Genomic DNA, 27,217 nt, shown 5'->3' with positions numbered 1-27,217 from the left:
ACTGTTGTTTGTTAATTCACTGATGGATCTTAATTACCATGTCGGTGCCTTTGCGTTATCTATACATGCGTTGAATGTTTCCCTTTTCCAAAAAAAAAAAAATACATGCGTTGAATCACCTGATATAACCACTGTCGATCGTCTATGTCACACTAGAGGCCAAAGATAGGAAATTATCGTCGTTATGTTTACTCATCACAAAAGGGTAGCTCTATATACTTTGGAACTAGTTTACTCATCTTTATCATCACTTCTCTAATTGAGCGTCAGTTGGAGAGTTAGAGGCTGGCTGACCAAGTTGGGTTCTGACCCCGGTCCTTATTTATCCTCTCCTGATGAAGAATTGCAACATCGACGGATTTCAGAGATCTGCTCTCCTATTTATCAGTTCGTATCCGGCTCAACGTAGCGGTACACAAGTGAGGAAGAGGGGAAACCCTAACCAACACAGAATACCTTAAAGATTTTCAGAAATTCAAAGTTAATATTAGGGGCGCCCTGTATAATAGCCAATGACCTTTGTAAGAAACATAGCCTCATTAGGCTATAGTTGCGAATTTGGTGATTGTGTGACAACATAATTAATGGAACAAACTTTTGTTTATGAGTGCATATTTGTAGAATTTCTAGGTCATATGGATGGAGTCAAAACCATATCTAAGATGTTCAAATCGCTGTCAAGATGCTAAGTGATAGTGAAAATTTTAGAATATTTTAGAAGTGTCTAAATGACAGCTGAGATGATCTGAACAAGGTCAGCAGAAATTAGGTGACCGGTTAAACCAACGTCCTGAAACTCATCGGGTCGGTGCATTGGAGAGTTCAAACGACGATCAAAGCTGAGAAACTCTATTGCACCGGTTTAACCGACACTATACACTGAGGTGTCGATGCAAGCGTGATGTGGTTACTCAAAGAGCATATTTTGGCTCTAGAAGGGTTTCCAAGCAAAGTCTTCAGCACCGGTTAAACCGATACCTATCGGCGCAAGCGTCAGTGCATTGACCAATCTATACTGATTTCTAAAGCACGTAAGGTTTCCACCTAAATTTTTGATTTGATCCGCCTTGTGTCATTAATAGGTGGGCCTCATCCATCCCGTATGTGAGTCGGGCCAGCCCTCCGTCCACGACTTGATCGCGTACATCCCTACAAATTAACGCACGGGAAACTATACGAGTATTCGATACTTCAATTTTGCCGGTTGCAACGAACGGTATATTTGCCTAGTATTTACAAAGAGCAATACAAGAGTAATATATGATGCATATGATGTATAATATATGATGTATATATATCTTCCAATGCTGATGCGCTGTTGAGAGATTTACCCTTTTTTTTGAGGGGGTTGTTGAGAGATTTACTGAGAGCTATTGTATGGTGGACTTGGCCCATTTATAGATCTAACACAACCGGGGGTTGGTTAATCTCCATCAAACCAATAGTATAGTAGCGTGTTTGTGGCGTTGGAGCTCCTTATTGGTGCTTCGTCGACTGGCCGTGAATCAGCCACGTCGAGCCGTGTGTGTCGCAGGCTGCCTCTCCATCTTCTTTTAGGTTATTAGTCAACAATCGATTAAACCAGTGCCCAGCACCCTCTCTCATCTCTCGACGCCGAACTGCCCAAGTACTACAGCCGCCTGCCCATCTTCTTGTTTCAGGTTAGTCCACGATCGAGTGCCAGGGCCCAGCTCCCTCTCTGTCTCTCGCCCTTTTGACGCCCAAGTACGTACGAACGGCGCCTAGCTTGTCAACCTTTCGCTAGGAATCTGCATGCTGAATTGCTGATTGTGCTTATGTGTTGGATGAATTGATGTCCCCTGACGATTCCATGCATCCTACGCGCATTCATTAATTTTCAAATCTTAGCATGCATGCAAATCACCTGATCATCAGTCTCTACTGTGGTCTCTGATGATTCATGAACCGCTTGATCTATGCTAATTTCTTGACCAATCTTAACAGCCAAATTTCTATGTGCGTCAAAGTCAAATCACCTACAAGGTTCGTCAGTCTAAAAATGTTTGATATTTGTTTAGGTGTGGGTGCGATAATTACCTTATTTAATTTGCCACCTCCCATCGAAACCCCTTAAAATTCAGTTGCTCCCTATCTGTAGGGTCATGTGAATTACCTTGTTGTAAAACTTTTTCAGACGTTTTAGAGTCACGGGATGAAAAAAATATAATTGATTTCCTCTTCGAACAGCCAGAGCCATACTTATTCGAGTAAAGTGGATTTTTCTCCAAAATTGGTTGGGGAGATGTACATAGACGTTCATATACATGCGTACAGGTATGTTACCTATGTATAACTATTGGTCTTGTTTGATTGACAGTATATCACAACAGCGAATGGATTGTGAAGCTAGTGCACGCGATCTGTTAGAACGTATGCTACTTGATACTAGTGCAGAACCGACAGCTCTGCCACTATCACTTCTAAGATCCATCACGAATAATTTCTCCGATGATCAGCAAATTGGCAGTGGTGGGTTTGCAGTTGTTTAGGAGGTATCAGTACTATCAACCGCCCTCATTCTTGATCACATTTGATCTAAAAGCCCATGTTATGCTAATATAAGGCAACGTTGTAACTGCAGGGAATACTTCAGAATGGGACTGTCGCCGTGAAAAGGTTGTCCCAAACACTCGATATGGACGAGAAGAATTTCAACCAAGAGGTCAGTAGTCTGATAAGGGTGAAGCACAAAAATATAGTACGGTTCTTGGGTTATTGTGCTGACACACAAGGAAAAGTAGAGAAGTACATGGGGAAGATGGTCATTGCGGATGTACGACAAAGGTTACTCTGTTTTGAGTTCATGCCAAATGGGAGTCTTGATAAGCACATCAACGGTATGTTATTCCTTTCATATTTATATAATAAAAATCCTTTCACATGGCAGAATTTCTTTTCTTTCTTTCTTTTTTGGGTAAGGATGCCTTTTCTTTTGATGAGTGTCTATTATATTAAAGACTCGCTCCATTAATAATTTTCCTTTTACTAATGGATGAGATAATATAGACTTCCAAGTATTCAAATCCTTGCTCCCCCTTTTGCATAAGAACTAAAATAAAGTGATCTGCTCTCCAATTTGCAGATGCATCCAGAGGACTTGAATGGACGACACGCTATCAGATAATCAAGGGCATTTGTGAGGGTTTACATTATCTTCACCAGCAGAAAATTGTTCATTTAGATCTGAAACCTGCAAATATACTGCTGGACCATAAAATGGTGCCTAAAATTGCTGATTTTGGTCTGTCAAAGTGCTTTGATGAAACACAAACCCGGGCCATAACTTTAAAAGTTGTTGGAACACATTAAGCTACCTAAGCATCTTTAAGAACAAATATTATATATCGGGAAGTTATGGATACATATGGGGCATTCAATTTGCTCTTAAGTTTCTTAGACCATAAAATTTTCCGTGCAGGGGATATATGGCACCAGAATTTTATAGTGGATTAATCACAATGAAGTCAGACATATATAGTCTTGGTGTTATAGTTACAGAGATATTGACAGGACAGAAAGGGTATCTTCTGATTGAGAATGTAAGAGCAACCTATGTCAAGATAAAGCTTCTGTGTTAAATGTTTTTTTGCTATTGACCAGGGCAATATGATTGTGTGCACTCTACAACTGTAACATATGACAAAATATATACCTTTTATTTTCAACAGAAGGAGTAGTTTGGTAGACAATTTTAGGCATGAGAATTTAATAGCTCCAACTAGTTGGCATGGTTATATCTTTTCTGTCCATAGTATATACAGCACATCTTTGTCCATAGTATATACAACACAATTTATTTGTTTATTTAGTTTTCCAGGTTTTTTCTGAACACTAATATTTTTATATATCGTATACATTAACTTGAGATAAAGAATAATGATAATCATGCTAGGAAGCTGATCAAGCAGTGCAAAATAAAAAATCAATTTAGTGAACATTACACCATAATTTTTATGCACCAGAGCACAACGAAAATTGTAAACTAGAAAATAAGAGCACTCACTTAAGTTATCTAGCAATAGCAAATAAATAAATACAGTATAAATAGATACAAAATAGTCACACAACAACAACTGTTATTTGCTTGTATAACATTTCTGCCTTATCTGATTGAATGTGGAAATTCTACTTACATCAAGCATTATCTTGTTATACAATTTTCAAATGAAAGAAGTAGTACAATAGTTTATTTTTTATACAAGCAAATAACATTTGAATATGCATTGTGGCGTATGCTAAATTTCAAATGAAAGAAGTAGCACAATAGTGTATTTTTTAAAGAAAGTGAATTGCTTTTAATAAAATTATAAATTTAGATATGTTAGGATTTTTCAATCAAGATATATAAATTTAATTAAACCAAATATTTTCATAATTTATCATCATGCAATATTAACATACCTTAAAATGTAGGTTCTAGTAGCAGGGTTTAGGCTTAACTTCAGCTGGGGGGGGGGGGGGGGTCAAAAGACATCAAGTAACAAAGGAGATATGTGTTTTTTATTAACAAAACATGGAAGTAATGGTTAATCAGAAAGGTTAGAGGGGCTATGTCTCATGTGTTATCCTACAAGAAGATCCAATCATCTTATCGTGATTCTACCAGATTCATTAAGGAACCATTTCTTATGATTATTAAACTTTCAAAAATATACACTTAATACCCATGCATGTATGCATGTAGTACACTTGGCCTTCATGGTGGCACACATCATATATGTTTATTTTAGATAGTTATTTCTGCATTAAGTGGAAAAACATACACTACCGGAAACCATATATCCGTGTGCCAAGATGTTTGCCGTGAGCAAATTCTCAGGCACATGACAAAGGATGTTTTCATCGAGTGTCGTCCAAAAAGCACACGGCAAACCAACAGCACATGGCAAAAAGCTCACGGCAACACAAGTCACCAACAAAAGCGCCATATTTGTCGTGTGCCGCAAGGAAAAGCACACGGCAACAGGCAGCACACGGCAAAAGAGCCATATTTGCGTGTGCCTGATGCATGGCACACGGCAAAAGTGCCACCCCAGTAACTGCCGGGCGACGGCCGTTTCTTTTGTCGTGTGCCAAGGACACACGCCAACTCAAAAAGTTTGCTGCGTGTTTTGTTTGTTTGTTGTGTGCCTCAAGTGGAGCACACGACAAAGTGTTCCAAAAAAAAATTGATTCTGCCCTCCGACTTTTTTCTACTATCAACATACTGTCCGTGGTACTCCATGTTTAGTTTTGGTATGTTTCTTCTTTTGCTATATATAATCATTTTATTTAATTGAATTGTTTTTTTGGATAAGTCAAATTTGAACTGCAAGTGTTTTGAATAATGTAATATAATGAGTCGAAAAATGATATTCACGTTATTGAGTCCAATGTGAGGACATATCCATGAAATGGAAGGCAATTTCGAACATCTTGCTCATGAACCATGACCACGCACAAACGTGTGGCTGAAACGTTTTAAAATTCTATTAAAAGCAAACAAAATCTGAAAATCATTAAATTTGTCATGATATCATGACTTCATACATGGAGGTTTTGGTAAAAAATTGAGAAGGTTTCGCACAAGTTATGATTTTTTCAATCAAGATATATAAATTTAATTAAACCAAATATTATATAATTTATCATCATGCAATATTAACATAACTTAAAATGTAGGTTCTAGTAGCAGGGTTTAGGCTAACTCCAGTTGGGTGGGGGGTGATCAAAAGACATCAAGTAACAAAGGAGATATGTGTTTTTTTTACTAAGGAAACATGGAAGTAGTGGTTAACCTGAAAGGTTAGAGGGGCCATGTCGCATGTGTTACCCTACAAGAAGATCCAACCATCTTATCGTGATTGTACCAGATTCATTAAGGAACCATTTCTTATGATTGTTAAACTTTGAAAAATATACACTAAATGTTTATTTTAGATAGTTATTTATGTATTAAGTGGCGAAACATACAGGGATACTTCTTATTGTATTTTTTTTCATAATTGTGTGTGTGTGTGTGAATAATCAATATTTATATTTAAGTGGTTATTTTATTTTATTTTTATTAATGTCAGAGGTAGGTAATTTATTTTCTTAATAGTAGAGGTGATTCTCAGATGTTGATTTAGAGGTTACTTTAGACTACCTTTCATAGTGGGAGAGGTGACTAATTTAGATGCAGATTTAGGGGTTACTTTAGAATGTGTTTCACAATGGCGGCAGAGGTGACAATTTGAATGCATATTTAGAAGGTTACTTTAGATTATTTTCTATAGTGGAGGGGATGGGTAATTTAGAAGCAAACTACAACCAATGGCTCTTATTTATGAATGGCAATTAATCATCTACCCAATTGATGGTTAGATATTTCTTATTCTTTTGAGAATTTGCATCGTGTCTTGTGTGTGGAGTCTCCAAAAAGGAGTCCCCAATTATTAATAAGATAGGATATATGTACTGTTTGTATAACAACATTACATTTTATATTTATTTGATAAGTTCTAGCTAGCTCATGATTGCCATTTCTTAGGTAATTGAAAGTTGGAGTACTAGGTTCCAAACTTCACAGGGAGGAATGTGGTTGGAACATGTAAAAGTATGCGCTGAGATAGGCTTTGACTGCATGGATTCTGACCCAGTGAAGAGACCAATGGCACAACATATAATTGAGATGCTTGATGGATTGGAGCATAAGCATGGTTGTTTTGATATTGACCTCTCGACAACACAAGTAAGTTCATTCCATATAGCATTATACCCACATGCAAAGAATAATTTGATTAGATGCAAAAATAGTTTATATAGAAACACATCCAACTTCAATCTAGCCAACTAGTTAGCCATACACCCATGTGCACTACTCCAATCATTCCACCTCACAAGTTATACTAGGTAGTCAACCAACCGAACTAAGCACTGAACCTAGTTGAGAAGGGTGGAGGTTCATATAGCTAACTAGTGGAAATTACATAATAAAAGTTGTAATTGAGTAGTGGAAACATTTGTAATTATCGAACTGCTATCACAACTTGTTGAAACTATGTCCAGTGTAGATATCATGGATCTCATTTCGTGAATCATATTTTTCTTCAACAATGTACACTAAGATCTTATTCTGTTAATCCCCACCACAAAGGGATTGAGGAGGAATTTGACTTGTCGGGGATTTAATCTCCCTCCCAACCCCCTCCAATCCTTTTCAATCCCCTTCAAACCAATCAATAGCAATCCGACTTACCATTCACAAGGAATCACATTTTTAACATTGCAACAAGAAAAAGATTCCCACCATGCAAATAGTCAGGTGGATGGCAGAGTGGGCAACATGGCTGTCCTTTCCCCTTTCTTTTACACATACAGTTGCAGTTACATAGAAAAAGATTGTCTAGCTAGTCAATTAGTAATCCCAATTGTAATTGTCTTCTTTGAAGGGTTGGGGATTGCTAGTTGACATGCATTAAAATTACAGAAGGCAAGGAGTATATGGCTCTGCTCTAGATTACCTTGTCTTATACGGAGTATATGGCTGTGCTCTACATAAAAATATCTATATCCACACTAAAAGGAGAGGTATTCCTTCATTTTCCTGCAGCTTTTCAAAGACAAGATGATAAAGGTGGTAGGCTCCAATGCAACCTCGAATGTCACTGGCCCTTCAACGGATAATCCACAAACTGGTGGTCCTGTCGTCCCCCAGTCCCATGGGACTGTATACAATCTCAAATTATACATGCACCAGCCAATCGGTGGACCAAACCATAACCATGTGAATATAGCAAATCTAGAGCACCCTCAGATGTTTGGTTACACCAATGTTCATGATTATCCCATATATGATAGTCTTGGCCCAAGTGCAACAATTGTTGCACGCGCACAAGGTCTGCATACCGAAACTAGTCTTTATTACGATGACTGGTTCCACTGGAGCAGCATAGTGTTCAATGATGAAAGGTTTGGTACTTAATGTTGATCTTAATTAAGTTACTTGAACATTGACCTTCTATAACATTTTTGCTTTCTATGCACTATTATTTCACTTATATTTTGGCTATTAAATTCAGATATATATATATTTGTAGCCATGTCAGTTTGTGGCATGAAAGCACACAACTTGTTATCAGACTTGATTTTTGGGGCATCAATTACTGCAAGTTTATTGGATTATATTGTTTCACTTTACTCACTTAGGTTCCAGGGGTCCAGTTTTATGGCAATAGGAAATCAAAATAAGTTTGAAGGAGAATGGGTCATCATTGGTGGCACAGGAGTATTTACTTTTGCACAAGGTACCATAACGATATGTAGAATACTAGATAGTGGGTCCTCAAACATAAAGGAGATATGTATCCGCGCATTTGGCTGCACAGGACAGACCACCCCAATTGAGAATAAGGTGATGTTAACCTCTTTTCAGCTTATTTTTTGTTTCAATTTCTATACTTGCGGTAACACATTCAAGCTAGTAGCATATATTTTTACTTTACATGCATGTATATGATATAATGATTTGACAATATAATGAAATTTCAAAATCTACACCGTGGATATGATATGTTCTGATAATAGAAAATAAATAGTAGGACAAAGCTATTCAGTTTTCATATAATTTGGAGATGGTTATATTTATTAGGGTCAGTTGGATCCATGCCACTACAACTTCTTGAAATTGGATTTCATGTTGAAATCCATGCCATTGAGTGGCATGATTTTCAACGTGAAACCCAATTTCACGGAGTTGTGGTGGCATGAATCGAATTTTCCCTATTTAGGGTCGGAGTTGTGGTGGCATGAATCGAATTTTCCCTATTTAATAGTAACATAATTATGGACCTATATACATGTTTCATCTACCTTCATTTACACTTCATTGGGAATTATTATGCATCCATTTGTTATGGTGCATGATAGCATTTATTAAGCAAAGACGCATTGAAGAAATAAAAGAGTAAAATATACATAGAAGTTCTGATATGATTTTTGAGGAAATAGTTTGTGGAAGCAATAACCTACATCCACAACTAGTGGGATATACTGCAATCCTCTATAGAATCTTGATTTCTAGCTAGCCTTTTATTTTAAACTGAGAAGAGGAACTCGATTTGTTTGCAGCCTTCCAAGCGCAATATGATAAACATTGATTCCAATGCAACCTCAAATGTGTGCAACCCTTCCATGGCTAATCCAGAGGTCCAAAGCATGTTGTACATGCACCAGATCATCAGTGGACCAAACTATAATCAAGTAAATATAGCAGATCCAAAGCAGCCTCATATGTTTGGCTACACCAATGTTCATGACTATCCCATATATGACAGTCTTGGGTCTGGTAGAAAGATTGTTGCACGCGCACAAGGCCTGCATACCAAGACTAGTATGAATAATGGTGGCTGGTTCCACTGGAGCAAAGTAGCATTTGACTATGAAAGGTTTGTCAGCTAATGTTGATATCAAATACTTTGCATAGTCACCCTTTTATATCAATTTGTTCTTTCTATGCATTGTATGGCAGTCCCAGTGCTCCTAGTAATGTATTTCATAGCAATTACGATAATGCCATGCCAGTAGTTAGGTGACGGGGCAATGGCTACTCCATACCACTATGTTATACAATCACTTGTGACAAGTGAGGGGATATTGTTCTACTATGTTAATTAACTTCTCTAAATCTTATATTAAATTTCTAGATGCCAAACAATCTCAAATGAGAATGTTGTCAATTGCAAAGTTTTAGCTCTCGTCGAGCACTACAACTTTGATGTTGATTTTTCCATCTGAAGTTTTCTTTTGATTGGTCTAATAAGAATTTGTATCAAATATTTTGGTATATAAATAATTTTAAATGAAAAGGTAGTCAACTATAAAGTTTAATATTTTATTGAGCTTTATAATTAAAGTTTGTCTTTGGCTTGGTTTGGAAAACTCATTAATTTTTCAATGGGAAGGATGAGTTTTTACCATCGGGTTTATTTTCAACTCCATATCATGAGTAGATCCAGCAGTAAAAACTGACGGTGATAGTCATTTTCACCGCTGGTTTGTAAATAGGTGATTCCAATGGTCACTCCGCTCACCTACTTACAAATCTGTGGTGAAAACCTATCACTGTCGGTTTGAGTTGAATCGGCGGTGAAGTTCCATTTGTAATGACCTATTTTATAGTCGTGAATGAGAAGATGATTTGGGAGAGAGGAATCAAAGAAATAACCGAAATTCATCATGAGCCCACTTGAAGAAACTATGCATTGTGCCATGTACTTTCTAGCTTATGTGATTGCTATGAAACCTATTTTGTAGTTTTAGGTTGCATTGTGCGGTGTAACCATATAACTAGGCATCAGATTTAATTTTTTGTGCACTGATATGAAATTCGCAGGTTTATTGAATTCTTTTACATTCATTATCTAGGTTCCATGGGTCTAGCTTTAATGCAATAGGAAATCAAGAAGGCGAATGGGCTATTGTTGGTGGGACTGGACAATTTACTTTTGCTAGGGGTACCATTACCACATGTAGAATACAAGACAATGGATTTTCCAACATCAAAGAGATTCGTATCCGTGCATTGTGTTGTGAACCAACCATTCCATTTTAGTTCAAGGTGATGTTATTACTCGCCTTCTATCACAAATTTAAGTAACTCTATATTGCAAGGTTGACAATTGAGCTAAGGAAGAAAAGAGACAATAACTAACAGCAAGATAGTCATACTATCTATTCCCTTCATCCTGAAATATAAATGATTTTGAATTTATCCTGAGTCAAACTACTAAATTTGACCAAACTAATAGAATAATATTTTTAATATTAAATGATCATAATTAGCTTCATTATGCAATATATTTTAATAATTAGCTAGCTCGGTTCACATTGTTGGAGATGCTCTTATATTTGTGATTAAATGGTAGTATTTTTTCTGCTTATGTTTTTTCTATTTCCTTAACTGCACTTGTGGCAAAAAGAGTAAAGTCGAGAGAAATTCTAGCTTATATTCACTTGTGTTGCATAACTATTAATGGCAATGCGGTGAGGTTGTTTGAAAGGATCTTAATCGCGTGATGTCACCTAGAGGGGGGGTGAATAGGTGTTTGAAAACTAATCCTGCAGATTAAAAGACTTAAACCAAATGTCAGCCATCGACCGGTCAGACCGGTCGGATAGACCGGTCTAACACTCGAAACCTGCAGCCAAGTTCCCAACCGATCAGACCGGTTGAATAGACCGGTCAGACCGGTCCTACGCAGAACCTACACAAATAGAGTTAATTCTCCCCTTTTCTAGATCTAGCACAAATGCAACTTAGTGTGGTGCTTCTGTAGGTGCTTGCAAAATATTTCTTGACCCTGCACACACAGAAACAACACAACCGAGTAGATCGAAGCGGAAGCACAAATAAAGCTAGAGCACAAGTGTGAGGCAAACCAAATAAGAAGATGATGCAAGGAGACACAGTGATTTGTTTTACCGAAGTTCGGATTCACCACGTTCACCACGTGTGAATCCTACTCTCCGTTGAGGAAGCTTATGGCGACCACAAGGTCAAGCTATCTCCTCCTTTCCACTATATGACCATGTGCCCTCGTGGCATACAATCGCTGCTGCAACTTGCCGCTGCTCGCCACAAGCTTGGGAGCTAGCCGGCAACGCCTAGCCGTCTAGGAGGCTTCACCTCCAAGAGTAACAAATGCTTCAACAAGTTGGCGACGCAATCGCAAGTGCTCAAGCTAGGGCTTATGCTCTCACAGCTCAAATTGCTCTCTTAGCAAAGGTTTCACTCAACCCAACTCAAGGATCTAGTTTTGATTCACTCAAATCTCACAAAGAGAGGTTGGGGAGGACTTCTCAAGTGCTCTCATGGCTCAGAGATGGCTCTGGAATGTAATGGCATCAGCACCCACGAATGGGTGAGGGTGTGGGTTATAAATACCCCTCTCTCAAAAAACTAGCCGTTGCTCTGTCAGAGTTAGACCGGTCAGACCGGTCCCCCAGACCGGTCAGACCGGTCGGTTTGAAATTACTAGCCGTTGGACCCCGACAGGTCAGATCGGTCTGCTGGACTGGTCAGACCGGTCACACTAGGTTTTCTGCTCCCAAGTGTTTCTCTCTGATTTTTCTCACATGGGATAGCTATGAGCACTTTTGATAATGTCAACCCACTGAAGTTGCATCCCCCTTGATAGTACGGCATCCTATACTCAATTTCACATAAAATGACATACACAACACTTAAACTTTTATGTCTTGATCAAGCCGAACTTCTTCAATAAATATCTTGAGGTTGTCAACATCCTTAAATTCAGTGAGCATGCCTGCTTGAGCCAGTGACTTTGAATCTTCCTTCATATAAGAATGAAATCCATCTTTGATTCACAAGTCACTTCTATTTTCCAAATAATGACACTCTTCAACATAGAGCTCTCCATGACTCTAGGATCTCAGGTATTTGACCCATATCAGTTTCCTTGCTCCCCCCAAGCCGACGCTTGCGTAGCCTCTTGAAACACGCCTCTCAGTCCTCTCTACCTTTATCCTAGCCGTCCACTTTGAACTTCACATTGATTTGTGTCATGTATGAAATCTTCTTTATCAATATAAATTCACCATTTAATTTCATATGCAAGCTTTCCAATTTGAGACAACATATGCATATCAACTCATGTCTCATTCACTTTTCTCTTTCTTGCTTCCCTTGTACAACAATATTCATCTCATATGACAAGTCATCCCAACTTGAGACTATGCAACAACATATTATGTCTCATCCACATAACCTTTGCTTGTCATATGAATCCCATCACAAATTGAACAAGCCTTTTATAGATATTGGAGCACTCATATAAACCATGAATATCTTGCTCTCAATTTTTCTTTACTATTTTGCTTGCCACTTTGAGTCCCACATAAACTAACAAGCTTCAACAAAGTATTAGAGCCTTTCATATCAACATGAATGTCTTGCTCTTCCATTTTTCTTTCTCATTCTAGATTGTCACATAAAATGATTGCCAATGGGACATACACATTTGCTTGCAATACATGAGCTATCTCAATTTATATCAATCCACAAATTAAATACCTGCTCATAATCTCATGCAAAGAAGTTAGTCCTTTAATCGTGTTGTCAATCAATACACCAAAACCCACTAGGGGCCTAGATGCTCTTTCATTGTTAATATTGTAAGTGGAAATTCAATTTCCTTCAATGAATATATCAAGTCTAAAAAACAGGGATGTCCATACTTTCATTAGTTGTTATAAAATGATGTGAACATATACATCCTTTATAAAACATTTTCATCTAGTGTGACTCAAAAGGACAAGCACAACATAATGCCGATAATCATAGTAGATAAGCCTAATCCATGTCCACTTGTCTATTTAATCTTGCTTAACTTTCCTCCATATTAGATTACTCCCTCCTTTCATCTTTACAAGGCATATATCGTTTCCCTAAGACAAGGCTTTGACCAAAAATTACTCTATTAATATGTTATACGAAACAAACAAGTAGTAAGTATTTAAAATAGGAATCTAATACTATCAATTTTTGTCTCATAAAATATATAATCAATGGTTTGTCTTGATGATATGGAAGCTTGCAAATTTAAAATGAGAATGTAATAACTTGAAAATTGTTCATGAATATATCCAATGCATTTCCATTGTTGCTTGTAAAAGTTGATCTCGATTCATGTAGTATGTTAATTTAGTTCCATGCATGTATTATCTGACTAGTCTGTTTTTCTAGTTGACTTGCACTAATATTAAGGAAGGGGATGAGTAAATTAAATAGCTCTAGAATACTCTAGTTGTGCAATTCCTTTGTTCTTCATCCATACATTTGTTTTAACACTAAGGAGATCTACTCCTTCATTGGTATGCAGCCTTTCAGGGACAAAATGATAAAGATTTATTCCAATGCAAGCTCAAAAATATTGAACCCTTCCATGGCTAATCCACAGAGTGGTCCTGTAGCCACACAGTCCCAGAAAACTGAGTATAATCGCATCTTGTACATGCAACAGATCATCAGTGGACCAAACTATAACCAAGTAAATATAGCAAATCCAAAGCAGCCTGAGATGTTTGGTTACACCAATGTTCATGATTATCCTATATATGATAGTCTTGGTCCAGGAAAAAAGATTGTTGCACGTGCACAAGGCCTGCATACAAAGACTAGTATGAACTACAACGGCTGGTTTCACTGGAGCAATGTAGTGTTCACTGATGAAAGGTTAGGCACTTAATGTTGGTCTTAATTATTTTGAACGTTTCCCACTACTATTATTACATTCTGTGCGCACAGCTAGAAAAGGCATCAGTCGGGCTTGATTTTCTTTGCATCCATGCAAAGCTTAAAGGATTTTTTTATATTCCTGATTTAGGTTCCGGGGATCCAGCAGTCTTAAGACCATAGGGAATCAAGAAGGCGAATGGGCTATTATCGGTGGGACAGGAATGTTTACTTTTGCAGAGGGTACCATTAGCACTTATAGAGTACAAGATGATGGGTCCTCGAACATCAAGGAGATTCGTATCCATGCATTATTGTGCTGCGCACCCGACACCACTCCAACTGACAATTGGTGATTAGACATTATATCTATACTTATGCTTCACTTTGTGCGAAAACATCACTGAAGTGCCTTTTTTTGTATTCATGCATGTCTAAGGTATGATGGTTGATGACAATATGGCTCATATTTCAATATGTAATGTGGAGAACTATATCAATGTGCCATATTTTTTTAAAATGAGCAGTACAATAAAAACAACTATTATTGCTTCAAGCCTACCGTTAATCATATTGTGCACTTGTATGGTCAACAAATTTCTTTTGACTTTATGTAAAAAAACACAATCATGACTTTTGGATGTAATTAACGCTATTAGAGTGATGATCACATCTCCTTTTTCTTTTTTAGATCAATGGCAACCTCTCTTCATTAAACATAGGGTTTACAGTCAGTTTGCAAAGACAATAAGGGCCCATTTGGCACAGCTTCACGGAGAGCTTCCGGTGAAGCTATGCCAAATGGTTTTTTTTGGACCGGCTTCAGCTGTGAAGGCATCTATGAAGCTCATTTCAGCTTCCACTAGCGGGATGAAGCCACAAAATGTGGCTTCGACCGGCTTCACCTCCGCCTCGCTGTTTTGTCAAACGTTTTCTAAAACAACTTTAGCTTCACCAGAGAAGCTGATTCACTACTTGTTTTAGGAGAAACTGAAGCTATGCCTAATGGGTCCTAAGAAAATATTTCTTTTTTATTTTGCACTGAACAAACTTTGGTGCAGAGGCAGCAGAGCAGATTAGCTAGGTGTTCCATGAATTTTTTAGCACACTGCTAGTTTTACTTATGTAACTATAAGCGAGGGTTGGCGACGTTTAGGTGGCAGCAACTAGCAGCAGCCTATGACCAATATTTCCACTAAAAGATAACCATCAATCCTACCAATTTCCTTATTTTCTTTACCAAGAAAATTTAAGAGGAGATGGTACTTAGAGGCAGACATCAATGGACTATGCCGACGTTGTGATTTCAGAAAATGGCATGTCACATTGCAGCAGCATTTTTTCAATGTAATTTGTGAAATCACAGAAAAAGAGCAACCAATGCTTCCATAATCATGTCAATCTCCTGATCTCCTATTGTTAAGCCAGGGGAATGACCTCAAATTTGACATGAAAGCAGCTGCCTCCAGCACATATTCGCTTTTATGTAAGGTGGGAAAAATCTTGGAATATGGTGCCAAAGCGGCGTAGGAAAGGATTCAATTCCCTGGTTGTCCATGGAGCCTGAATCCTATGGAAACATACAAATTACTCTTGCGTTTTCGACGAATTGGCCCCAAGTATTCAAGTTTCTCTACAAGACTTCAAAAATGAATTTCATTCCTGGATAGCCTGTGGTGCTACGGGCCTTGCTGCCCTGGGCTTAGAGAGAGCAACTTAGTCATGTTAGTTGTGCTTTTGTTGTTGGTCAGGTCTTGCACCTTAGTTTGTTTGTAGTCCTTGAAGTGTATTATCTCCTTCTCCCCTCTCCGATTCAAGGGGGGAATTGTTTCTGTAATTGGATCTTTTCTTCTTTTTAATACAAAGATACGCAGCTCTCGTATGTATTTGAGAAAAAAATCCATTGCTTCATGTTTTTCCCGGGATGTTTTTAATGGCACTAAGTGACGATGCATGTGCTCTGCTCTTTGCTTTATCTGTTTCGGAGGATAGAACATGGTTCTATTCTGTGCCAAAACATTGCATACATGACGATGCCCTATTGCATTGGGATGATACCTTGCATTGTACTTGTACCCCTCTCTTCTCGCAACATCTCCTCCAGCTATTATATCGATTTGCTTAATCGATCATTCATGCAAATGACCAGGAGAGCACGCGGACGAACTGAACGCTTCATCAATAATGTCAATGGCACGCCCCATTTATAATAACCTGACCGTACGTGCTGCGGATGAAGATCGGAGGCCATAATTATTATTGCTTTGCATTGGCGCTATCGGTACACCACACCAGTATGTATTTGCTGGCCGCTTCTCACGTCAACGATCATGGTGTGGCTAACAACCCATCCGGAAATGACGGAGCGGGCGACTTGGCGATTCTGGGGCGACGCTGCCACCGCCGCCGCAATCTGATCGCAGGCCGACGCTACATGTTCTATTGCTGACATCTACGTCGAGCAGATCGCCAGGGAGTCTCCTGGGTCATCACTGCTGCACGATCGCCTCGGAGATTGTGTGAGCAGATCTTTCCTCGGTTTACACTGAGGTTCTCACAGGATCGGAGTCGCCTTCAACTTTTGGAGTTGACTCGGAGAGTTGGACTATTGTCCAGGTCGTCTACAACTTGGGTTTTGACGGGTGCTGCTATAAATACAGCATCGCCCATCTTGGGTTTGGTTCTTGTTTCCTTCATGCTCTCACCATTTCTGCTCGTGTCGGAAGCTCTGATCAATTTACTCTGACGTTCTGAGGTGGGGAGCGATAAGGGATTTCCGGTGAGGAAATTGCCCGCCTGAAACCGGCGACGTTCGAGTACGATCTAGGGTATCGGCGGCGGCAGCGCTGAGGAGCATGGAGTCTGGAGGAAAGTTCGGAGCGGATGGCGCAGGAGGTAGTGGATCGTACGCTACTCCTTTGGGCGTGAAAGGAGAGGGTGGTAATGCTGCAGGATTAGATGCCAATCCTGACAAGGGAAAGAACATCCTGACTGTACAGACTGATGGTAATTTGGATCAGCAGATCGTTCCAGTCGCCAGTCCAGCAGCAAAGGATCAGATGGGAGATGAAGATGAGTACGTGTTCGAAGAGGATGAAGAGGCCATCAAGATGCAGCCCCAATGGATGGCAATTGCAAGGTACTATTCTGGCAAACCCTACTCAACTTGGGGCATGTTTAGTGAGCTGAGTTCAATTTGGGGTAAGAAGGAACCAATTCCGGTGAAGGAGCTCGGCAACAATAGGTTCCTTGTTGAGTTTGATTCTGAACGCCTCTGGAAGCGAGTGGTTGGAGGAGGACCATGGAGGCACAAGGGAGATGCTGTGATTTTCGTTCCCTACGATGGCATATGTCGGCTTTCTGAAGTGGCCATCAATTCTATTGCTATGTGGGTTCAAATCTATGACATTCCAGTCAACATGATTATAGAAGGTTTTGCTCGGGCCCTAGAGTCCAAGATAGGCAGGATTCTGGAGGTAGGACAAGCTGTAAACAATTACAAGAGAGTACGGGTGGATTTTCCACTTGAGAAGATGATTATGCGTAGCGTTCAATAGAAAGTGCGTGGATATGGCGAGATGGAGTTCTTGGTAAGGTATGAGAATATCCCAGATTTCTGTTTTGGCTGTGGTCGCATTGGCCACGATGAAGATGAATGTCCAGACGAGGGACCAATCGGGGGTGGAGTTCGTTTTGGCAAAGCACTCAGGTGCTCACCACAGAAGAAAGATGCGGGCAGATGTATGACCATCCTGGCTTATGACTCGGGAGCGAGGAGGGGTCTGAATTTCAGTGGTGACCAACGATATCGAGCTATATCAGCTAGCTCATCCGCTGGTCAGAAACAGAAGAGAAATCAGCACCATAATAAGAGGAGATTTGGAGAAGAGGAACATGCTGCTGGGGGTGTAAATTCCAGTTTTCACAAAGGAATTCCAGTTGTAGTATCGGAGGAGCTAGTGGCTGGTGTTAAACGGATGGGGATGGATCAAGTTCTGCCGGACCTCAATGACCAAGTACTACCTTCTTCACCAGAAAGAGTGTCAGGTATAAACTCCTTCGAAGAATCTACTGGAGGTACAGAATCTGCCCCTGTCTCCCACCTGAGCATGCGAGACAGATTACTGTTGGCAAAGAATTCTAAAGAAGGCGCTGCTAGTGAGAAAAAGAGCCACGTGGAGGTTAAAGTGACAACCAAGGAGATTGAGAAGCCAAAGCGCAGCAAGAAAGTGACGCACGCCCATATTGCTTCATCTATCAAGGAACCGGAAAAGCATGGTCTAGCATCAGATATCATGCAGTTGAAAAAAGAAGAGGAAGTCATAAATGCATAGATCGCTGCAGTGTTTGTGAAGGAAGGAGAGTCCCCTGTGAAGCATAGCCGGCAATCCACCTCACAGACGACACCCCTGACAAGAGCTCATGTAGAGCCCCGTCAGGAGCAATGAATGCATTGGCATGGAACTACCGGGGCTTGGGGAACCCCTGGACTGTTCAGGAACTTTGCAACTTTGTGAAGTTGCATCACCCAAAGCTCGTTTTCCTTTCAGAAACGAGGATGAGCGCCAACTGTTGCAAGAACTTACGATAGAAATTAGGATTGAAAAATTGTTTAGCAATTGATAGTGATGGTTTCAGTGGAGGCATTACACTTTTTTGGGATGAATATATTAATGTTTCCTTGCTCTCCCAGGGAGAGCGTTATATTGATGTACTCGTGGTGGAAAATCCTGACAGAGTCCCATGGAGAGCGACTTTCGTGTATGGGGAGCCTCGCGTGGAGAACAGAAGGGATATGTGGGAACGCTTGCGTTCTTTATGGGATGAGTGGACGGGCCCGTGGATGGTGATTGGTGATTTTAATGAAGCCATGTGGCAGTATGAGCACTTCTTGGAAACTCACCGTAATGAACATCAAATGATGGATTTCCGAGAAGTATTGAGCCATTGTGACCTTCACGACTTGGGCTTTTCAGGATTGCCATGGACCTATAACAATAATCAGGCTGGTCAGAGGAACGTCAGGGTTCGGCTTGATAGAGGTGTGGCCAACACTGATTGGATGGTGCTGCACCCAGGGGCAAGCGTTCTGCACCTCACTTCCTCTCGCTCTGATCACAAAGCACTTCTCCTCTCTTTGCAGACAGAGGAACAACGACCACGCTCATCTGTATTCCGGTATGAAATTATGTGGGAAAGGGAGGAGGAATTAGGAACAATAATTGAGCAGGCATGGCAAAAACGAAATCCTGGGAGTGACCAGGGTGCTTTGGCGGCCTCTTTGCAATGTGTAACAAAGGAGCTCAAAATCTGGAGCAGAGACAAATTTGGCCAGGTTACTAAGCCGCTTGAACAGCTAAGGAAAAATCTGGAGTCCTTGGAATGTGATGATCCTATCGCTAACAGAGAGGCTATTTTGAGAGCCAAACAAGACCTCGATGAACTACTCTATAGGGAGGAAATGATGTGGCTACAGAGGTCGCGAATAACTTGGCTGAAAGAAGGGGACCGGAACACGAAATTTTTCCATCGCCAAGCGCAATGGAGATCCAGGAAAAATAACATCAAGCGACTCAGGAGAGAAGACGGAAGTTGGTGCTCCAATCAAGATGAGATGCAAGGTATGGCTGTCAATTACTTCGAGCATCTTTTTACTGCCGATGAGCTTGTCAATCCGTAGGAAATAGTGGACTTGCTTGAACCTAGTCTCTCGGCCCAGACCAATTCTGATTTATGTAAAGAATATAGCGACGAGGAAATAGGTGAAGCACTTTTTTAGATTGGTCCTCTCAAAGCCCCTGGCCCTGATGGTCTCCCTGGCCGATTCTTTCAGCGCAACTGGACCATGCTGAAACAAGATGTTGTCTGTGCAGTCAAGGAGTTCTTCCAGACAGGTATAATGCCTACTGGTGTTAATGATACATGTATTGTCTTGATCCCCAAAATGCCTCATCTAGAACACCTGAAGGACTTTTGGCCAATCAATTTATGCAATGTCATATATAAGGTGGTTTCTAAATGCATTGTTAATCGGCTGAGACCTCTTTTACAGGATCTCATTGCACCTAATCAGAGTGCTTTCATTCCTGGGCGTATGATAACTGATAATGCTCTCATTGCTTTTGAGTGTCTCCACGCTATCAATTCTAATGCAGATGAAAGGAGCAAGTTTTGTGCATACAAGCTGGACCTCTCCAAGGTGTATGACAGAGTTGAGTGGTGTTTTCTTCGCAAGGCGTTACTGAAACTGGGCTTTCAAAGTACATGGGTGGATTGGGTTATGACTTGTGTCACCTCGGTTCGCTATACTGTCCGTTTCAATGGTGTCATGTCGACACCTTTCACACCAACTCGCGGTCTACGGCAAGGTGATCCTCTTTCGCCATACCTGTTCCTCTTTGTTGCTGACGGTTTATCTACTCTCATTTACAGCAAAGTTTCTACGGGAACACTTAAAGAGCTTCAAGTTTGCCGCAATGCTCCAGGTGTTTCTCATCTCCTTTTTGTAGATGATACGCTGTTTTTTTCAAAGCCTCAGCTGATCAAGCAGAGGTAGTCAAGGAGACATTGGCGATTTATGGACAATGCATAGGTCAACAGATCAGTCCAGCAAAGTGCTCCATCATGTTGAACGAGAAGATGCAGCTAACGTTGAAGGATCAGATCAAATCCATACTGCATGTGGAGAATGATGTGCTAGATGCACGGTATCTGGGGCTCCCAACGCTGAAAGGAAGAATGAAGAGGGACCAATTTCAGTATCTTAAGGAGCGCATGAGCAAACGGCTCAAAAATTTCTCAGAAAAGAACATGTCTAGTGCTGCAAAAGAGATCCTCATCAAATCGGTGGCCCGGGCTCTGCCTACATACATCATGGGTGTCTTCAAGGTCCCTCTTGGCTTATGTGATGATCTGACGAGCATCATCAGAAACTTTTGGTGGGGGGCGGAGGACGGCCAGCGTAAAACAGCCTGGACTACATGGGAGGAGATGACTCAGAAGAAATGTTGTGGTGGCATGGGTTTCAAAGATCCGCGTCTGTTCAACCAAGCCATGCTAGCCAGGCAGGCCTGGTGCCTAATCCACTCCCCGGACAGTTTGTGCGCACGCATTCTGAAAGCCAAGTACTTCCCGAGAGGAAACTTAGTTGATACTGCCTTTTGTTCAAAAGCTTCTACAACATGGCAATCAATTATGTACGGGCTGGAACTCCTGAAGCAAGGTATCATTTGGCAAATGGGTAATGGGACACAAATCCGCATCTGGCGAGACCCATGGATCCCACGGGAACTGTCTCTCAAAGTCACCTCTCGCCAAGGCAGGTGTCATCTATGATGGGTGTCAGAATTGCTGGATATTGATGGAAGAGGCTGGGATCTTAATAAGCTCCCCCAAATCTTTAATCTGGCTGATGCAGAGGAAATCACTAAGATAAAGATCCCAACGCGGGCGATGGATGATTTCTTAGCATGGCATGTGGAGAAGAATGGTATGTTCTCTGTGCGAAGTGCTTACAACTTGGCACTTAAAATCAAACTGGGACAAGGAGTCTAGGCCTCCAGCTCCGCCCCAACCGGCGAAAGGAAACTGTGGCAGCGTGTGTGGAGTGGCCATGTTCCACCAAAAGTTAATGTGTTCATCTGGAAGCTGGCCAAAGATATCCTACCGACCAGGCGGGCGAAGTTCATCAGGCGTCTCGAACCCAGTGACACGTGCCCATGGTGTGATCGAGAGACGGAGACAAGCTATCATGCCACGGTCACATGCCCACAAGCGCAAGGCCTACGTATAGCTATGGGAGAACATTGGCAGTTGCCTGATGAGGAACGGTTTAGATACACTGGCCCAAACTGGCTGCTACTCCTCCTGGATCAGTGTTCAGATACTGAACGCGACCTCACCAAACTGTTGTTATGGAAGACGTGGTCAGTACATAATCACATTACACATCAGACAGGACCAACAAGTATTTCAGAAGCTGTACATGGCCTACTCTCCATGCAAGCCACTCTGGTAGAAATACTTTCAAGCGGAGGGGACACCAATGGAAAAGGGAAAGCTCCCTGCTCCTGGTCCGGCTAAAGGAAACAGCTGCAGTTGGCACGCAAGGAGCAGGATAGAAAGACCAAGTGGGAACCCCCGCCAGCCGGGTGGGTAAAACTTAATGTTGATGGCTCCTTTGTCCAGCAGTCCGGTGAATCGGGAGTTGGAGTAATTGCTCGCGACAATGAGGGGCATGTTATCTTTTCAGCTTGGCGTGCTATTTTCAACTGCCAGGATGCGGCAGAAGCAGAGGCGTGGGCATGTCTAGAAGGTCTCAGGCTGGCTGCACAATGGATCCATGAACTGGTCATCGTCGAATCCGACTATGCAAGAATAGTCCAAGCTCTGCATGCAGAGCAAGATCAATCCACGCTCAGATTCATCCTGCTGGAGGCCAAGAATCAAGCGCGGATGCTACCTCAATGGCGAATAGCCAAGGTAAAATGAGAGTGTAATTCAGTGGCAAACGAGTTAGCTCAGTTAGCTAGAAGGAACACACATTTTGCGGTGTGTCTAGGGCGTGCGCCTGCGTGCGTTGCTGATATCGTCAAGAATGATTGTACTCCTTCTAACTAATCAATAAAGCTCTCTTTTACCCCAAAAAAATTAAAATGATCATGGTGTGTTCTTCACCGATCTTGCAATTGTGGAGGTGCAGAGAATACTCCTCCGGTTCCAAATTATAATTTGTTTGACTTTTTAACCTTATAAGTTTTACCACTCGTCTTATTTAAAAATTTGTGGAATTCTTTTGTTGTTCATTGCTTTATTAATAAAAGTTCTTCAAAAATGACTTAAATTTGACTATGTTTGCACAATTTTTTGAATAAGACAAGTGATCAACTTTGGGGTTAAAAAAGTCAAACAAATTATAATTTGGAACAGAGAGAGTACTAAAAGATAAAGTCACAGCCTCACAGGACGCCCTTTGCGTGTCCATGTTAACATTCGACGTCTTGACAAGTTTGCAATCATATGCCCCAGCCTCTGCGTGCCATGACAACATTTCAAGTCCTTACTAGGGACCATGCATGTGCTCTGCTCTTTGCTTTATTTGTTCGAAGGATTGGACATGGTTTCATTCCGATCCGTCCGTCCCAAACATTGCATACATGACGACGCCCTCTATATCTGCTCGCAAGATCTCCTCCAGCAGCTTAATTAATCGATCCTAGCGATCCTAGCTACATTCCTTAGTGAATAGTGCAGACACACTGCATACGTACCTGAGAGAGAAAGAGATGAGATGTCTGATATGATCTGGAGCGTTTTGCGATGGTGGGGGGGATTGGCAGCTGCGCATCCTCGTCCTGGGCAGCCTCGGCCTGCAGTGGTTCCTCCTGCTGGCTGCCCCCATGTGCCGGTACTCCATCCCGCGCATCTTCCGAGCATGCATCTGGCTGGCCTACATCTCCAGCGACGCTATGGCGATCTACGCCCTCGCCACGCTCTTCAACCGCCACGCCAGGGCGATGCCGGCCGGCAGCAGCGGCTGTCCCGGCGACAGTATTGGGAGCTGCAAGCACTCGAGCATCCTGCTGGAGGGCCTGTGGGCTCCCGTCCTCCTCATCCACCTGGGCGGGCAGGAGGAGCTAACCGCCTACGAGCTCAAGGACAACGAGCAGTGGGAGCGGCACATCATGACCCTGGTCTCCTAGGTCGCCGCCGTCGTCTACACCTTCTACAAGTCGTGGCCCCGCTCCAGCGACTGGAAGCTGCTCGCCCTCAACAGGGCCGACATCAAGAGGCTGGCGGCCGCGTCGGCCTGGGTGCAAGGGACGACGAAGAAGCCGTCTAGATGGAGGGACCGCCTCAACCAGTTATTATTGTTCGAGGAGAGCAACTGTTTCACGGCCGGGATGCTGCAAAGCCTCTAAGCAGCAGGTAGGCAGAAGGAGGGCAGGTATCAAATAAGATATGTCGCCCTGTCCGAGCCAGACAAAGTCCGGATGTTCCTTTCAGACATGTCACTGCTGGATGCTGCCAAGGACCTGGTAGCTCGAGGTAAAGCTGCTACGGTGGAGGAAGTTCTGCCCCCACTGCTCCTCGCCGAGAGATCCCTGCCTCTCTGGCTGCGTAGCGCCTTCGCCTTCATCTACACCAGGGCCAGTGTGGTCGCCACTCCCCTATACCTGATCTACCACCTGCTGGTGGTGCCGGCCCTGCACATCGCCGCCCTAACGCTCTTCGCAATGAGCGAGAAGAGCCCGTACAAGCACGCTGATGTGAAGATAACATACATCATCATGTGCCTCACCGCCGCGTTGGATGTCTTCGCGGTGTTCATCCAACAGCAGCTGTACCAGCTCATGGCCAGAACAGTAGTCCCGGCGCTGTGCGAGATGGTGCCCGGCTATAATCTCATAGACGCGGCGCACTTGGAGTGCGACAAGGGCTTCTGGTGGATGTACAGGTGTATCAAGCTGAAGGAGGAATGTCTTCTTGTTGGCAGGAACAAAGTTAGTAGTAAACACAGAAAAGTCATCGTTGTTGTGATTTTGGATCTGGTGGAGGATGCCCGAGACCGAGACCTTGCCAGCTATAGGATACTTGATTCAACTCTAGATACGACTAAACCGACTCGCAATTGGGATCTAAGTAAGAAACTGCTGGAGTGTTGTGGTGGAGTGATAAAATGTAGCCTGAGCGTCTCATTCGATCAGAGTGTGTCCTCCTATGGAACCTCGCCACCGATCTTTTGCTTCCGCTGCATTGATGATGAAGAAGACAAGAAGGACAAAAAGATGAAGGAGGACAACAACTAGAAGAAAGAGAATTAGGAGGAGGAAAAGTAGATGTAATGAACATGGCACCATTTATGCCATTTCGAGTGATTTCGGTGATCGAATGACAACGCAATCAATGTGACTAATATTTTTATTGAGTGAACATTTCTAGATCCCAGGGATAAAATAAAAAGGCCATACAAAGCAAAACACGAAGAAAGAACTCAAAGAAATGCTGAATTGGACGAGTCCTGCAGAAACCAGTAGCACCAGAAGAACCGATGCCCAAGCATCGGTGCATCCGATGGCTGCCGGAAGAACCGATGCCCTGGCTTTGGTGCAAGACTGAGCGCCTCTGGAGATCAAGTGAAGAAAGAGTGTAGCACCGGTTGAACCGACACTGTCAAGTCAAGCATCGGTGCAATCGATGTACTATGTTCCAGAGACGATGTCAAGCGTGAAGCAGCCAGCCCTTCAGCACTGAAAGAACCGGTGCCCACCGGAGTATAGCGTCGGAGCAATGACGTCAGCAAGAACAATGGCTACATGAAGATCAAGTGTCACCGAAAGTTCCGACGCTATAGCATCGGTTCATCCGATGGTCCCTGAAGTTGTTGCAGCTGTGTCAGAGAGTTCAACGGCTACTTCAGAGCGTAAGTGACCAAGTATCGATGCCTACGCATAAATGTGCCCAACGGCTCCAAAAGGCTAGTTCAAGTGTGTGGCCTATATATATGTGCTCCCCCGGCCATTTGAAGATTGCTGGAGTCCCAAGACATCACACACACATCCAAGAACACCTCCAAGCCATCCAAGAGCATAAAGATCAAATCCTTAGTCCTTAGCACAAGCTTTGTGAGTGTTAGTGCTAGGTTAGCTCTTGAGTGAGTGATCAAGTAAGGTTTAGATTCTTGTGCTGTGGTTCTAGAGTGAGCCAACATTGTATCTTAGTGCGCCGGCCATCTTTGGAGCTTTGGTGGCTCGCCGGCAAGTCAACGACCCTCTGGCTTGGTGTGGAGCGGCGTCGACAACATTGTGCGGGGGACGGAGACCCCTCCTTCATGGGCAATTTCCCTTAGTGAAGATCGGGATCAAGGTGACCGTGATTGTGTTCACGAAAGAGACTTGATTGCCAGGAAACGATACTCTTCGTGAGTGCTTTAACAACGTGGACGTAGGGGCGCCTTTGTGGCAATCCGAACCACGGGATAAATCCTCGTGTTGAGAGTTCGCTTCCTCTCATCCCTCTCTTTAAGCTTCCGCATTGCAACTTGTGTGCATTTACTTTCTTATTGTAGTATTTTGCTAGGATTGGCTATAGGTTGCAAAACTCTTTTGCGATGAGGGTTTCACACTAAAGTGAACCGTAGTTGCACATCTAGATAGCTTGTTTTAGTTTAAGTTTTGTGCAAACTATTTGGAGCCATAGGTTAAGGTTTTTAGAGTGTCTAATTCACCCCTCCCCCTCTTAGGCTAGAGCACCCGATCGCTTTCAATTGGTATCAGAGCTCGGACTCACTTCTCTCACAAAGAAAACCAATTCCATTGGCAAATTTGTGTTTACCGGCTCATTAGATCGGTAGGCTTCACCGCCTAGTGAGTTAGCTCTTAGACGGAAAGGATGGATCCTTTTAGACCCGCTCCATGGTTCAACGGCACGGGCTTCCAATGATGGAAAATTTCAATGCAAGCCCATCTCCAAGCGACGGGACTAAACATTTAGAGAGTTGTGAGTGAAGAGGTAAAAAATAATGGTCTTCAAGAGAAGCAACATGATGTCACCGCTAAATGCATAATCTTGTCTTCTCTTTGTGATAATGTATTCAATCGTGTTTATTTTTGTGAAAATGCTAAAGAGCTATGAAAGACTATCATTGAGAACCATGAGGGCACGGAGGATGTTGCCAATGAAAGATATCATGTTCTCATTGATAAGCTTAAGAGTTTTAAGCAACTTAATGATGAGAATGCCGAATCCATATACTCACAATTGAACACTCTTGTGAATGAGATTAATTCCCTAGGTGTGGAGTAAATTGAAGATTTGGAACTCATTCGCAAGATCTTTCACTCACTCCGAAGGCTGGACTATGATTTGGTGACCACAATTCTATATGAGAAAGATCTTACACTTTGATACCAAATCAAGTCCTCAACAAGGTGATAGCCCATGAGCTACGAAATAACATCAAGGCAAAGGCGCTATCCACTT

The 27,217-nt window shown here is 42.0% G+C and overlaps 1 protein-coding gene and 1 pseudogene across 2 annotated transcripts; both read left to right on the top strand.

Annotated features, from left to right (window-relative positions):
• The first annotated feature begins 1,503 nt into the window (after nucleotides 1-1,503).
• Nucleotides 1,504-14,795, top strand: LOC120643627. 2 transcript variants are annotated; one of them, XR_005663081.1, is made up of 10 exons: nucleotides 1,504-1,661; nucleotides 2,339-2,513; nucleotides 2,603-2,858; nucleotides 3,104-3,560; nucleotides 6,533-6,733; nucleotides 8,191-8,395; nucleotides 9,112-9,428; nucleotides 10,408-10,600; nucleotides 13,884-14,236; nucleotides 14,388-14,792. XR_005663081.1 is itself a non-coding variant. In XM_039920037.1 (10 exons), the coding sequence occupies exons 3-10, from the start codon at nucleotides 2,657-2,659 to the stop codon at nucleotides 14,590-14,592; spliced, it is 1,869 nt and encodes a 622-aa protein (XP_039775971.1). In that variant the 5' UTR covers nucleotides 1,504-1,661; nucleotides 2,339-2,513; nucleotides 2,603-2,656; the 3' UTR covers nucleotides 14,593-14,795. The 2 variants fall into 2 exon arrangements, 1 of the variants encoding a protein (XP_039775971.1); XM_039920037.1 differs by lacking the exons at nucleotides 9,112-9,428; nucleotides 10,408-10,600 and adding an exon at nucleotides 7,595-7,953 and having other exon boundaries at nucleotides 3,104-3,326; nucleotides 3,440-3,560; nucleotides 14,388-14,795.
• A 5,666-nt stretch (nucleotides 14,796-20,461) lies between these two features.
• On the top strand, nucleotides 20,462-24,915 carry LOC120643628 (annotated as a pseudogene).
• Nucleotides 24,916-27,217: the final 2,302 nt, after the last annotated feature.

Source organism: Panicum virgatum, chromosome 8K (genome assembly GCF_016808335.1).
Source record: "Panicum virgatum strain AP13 chromosome 8K, P.virgatum_v5, whole genome shotgun sequence".
Classification (NCBI taxonomy): domain Eukaryota; kingdom Viridiplantae; phylum Streptophyta; class Magnoliopsida; order Poales; family Poaceae; genus Panicum; species Panicum virgatum.
Note: the sequence above shows the minus strand (reverse complement) of the source record. Positions and strands in the feature narration are given on the sequence as shown.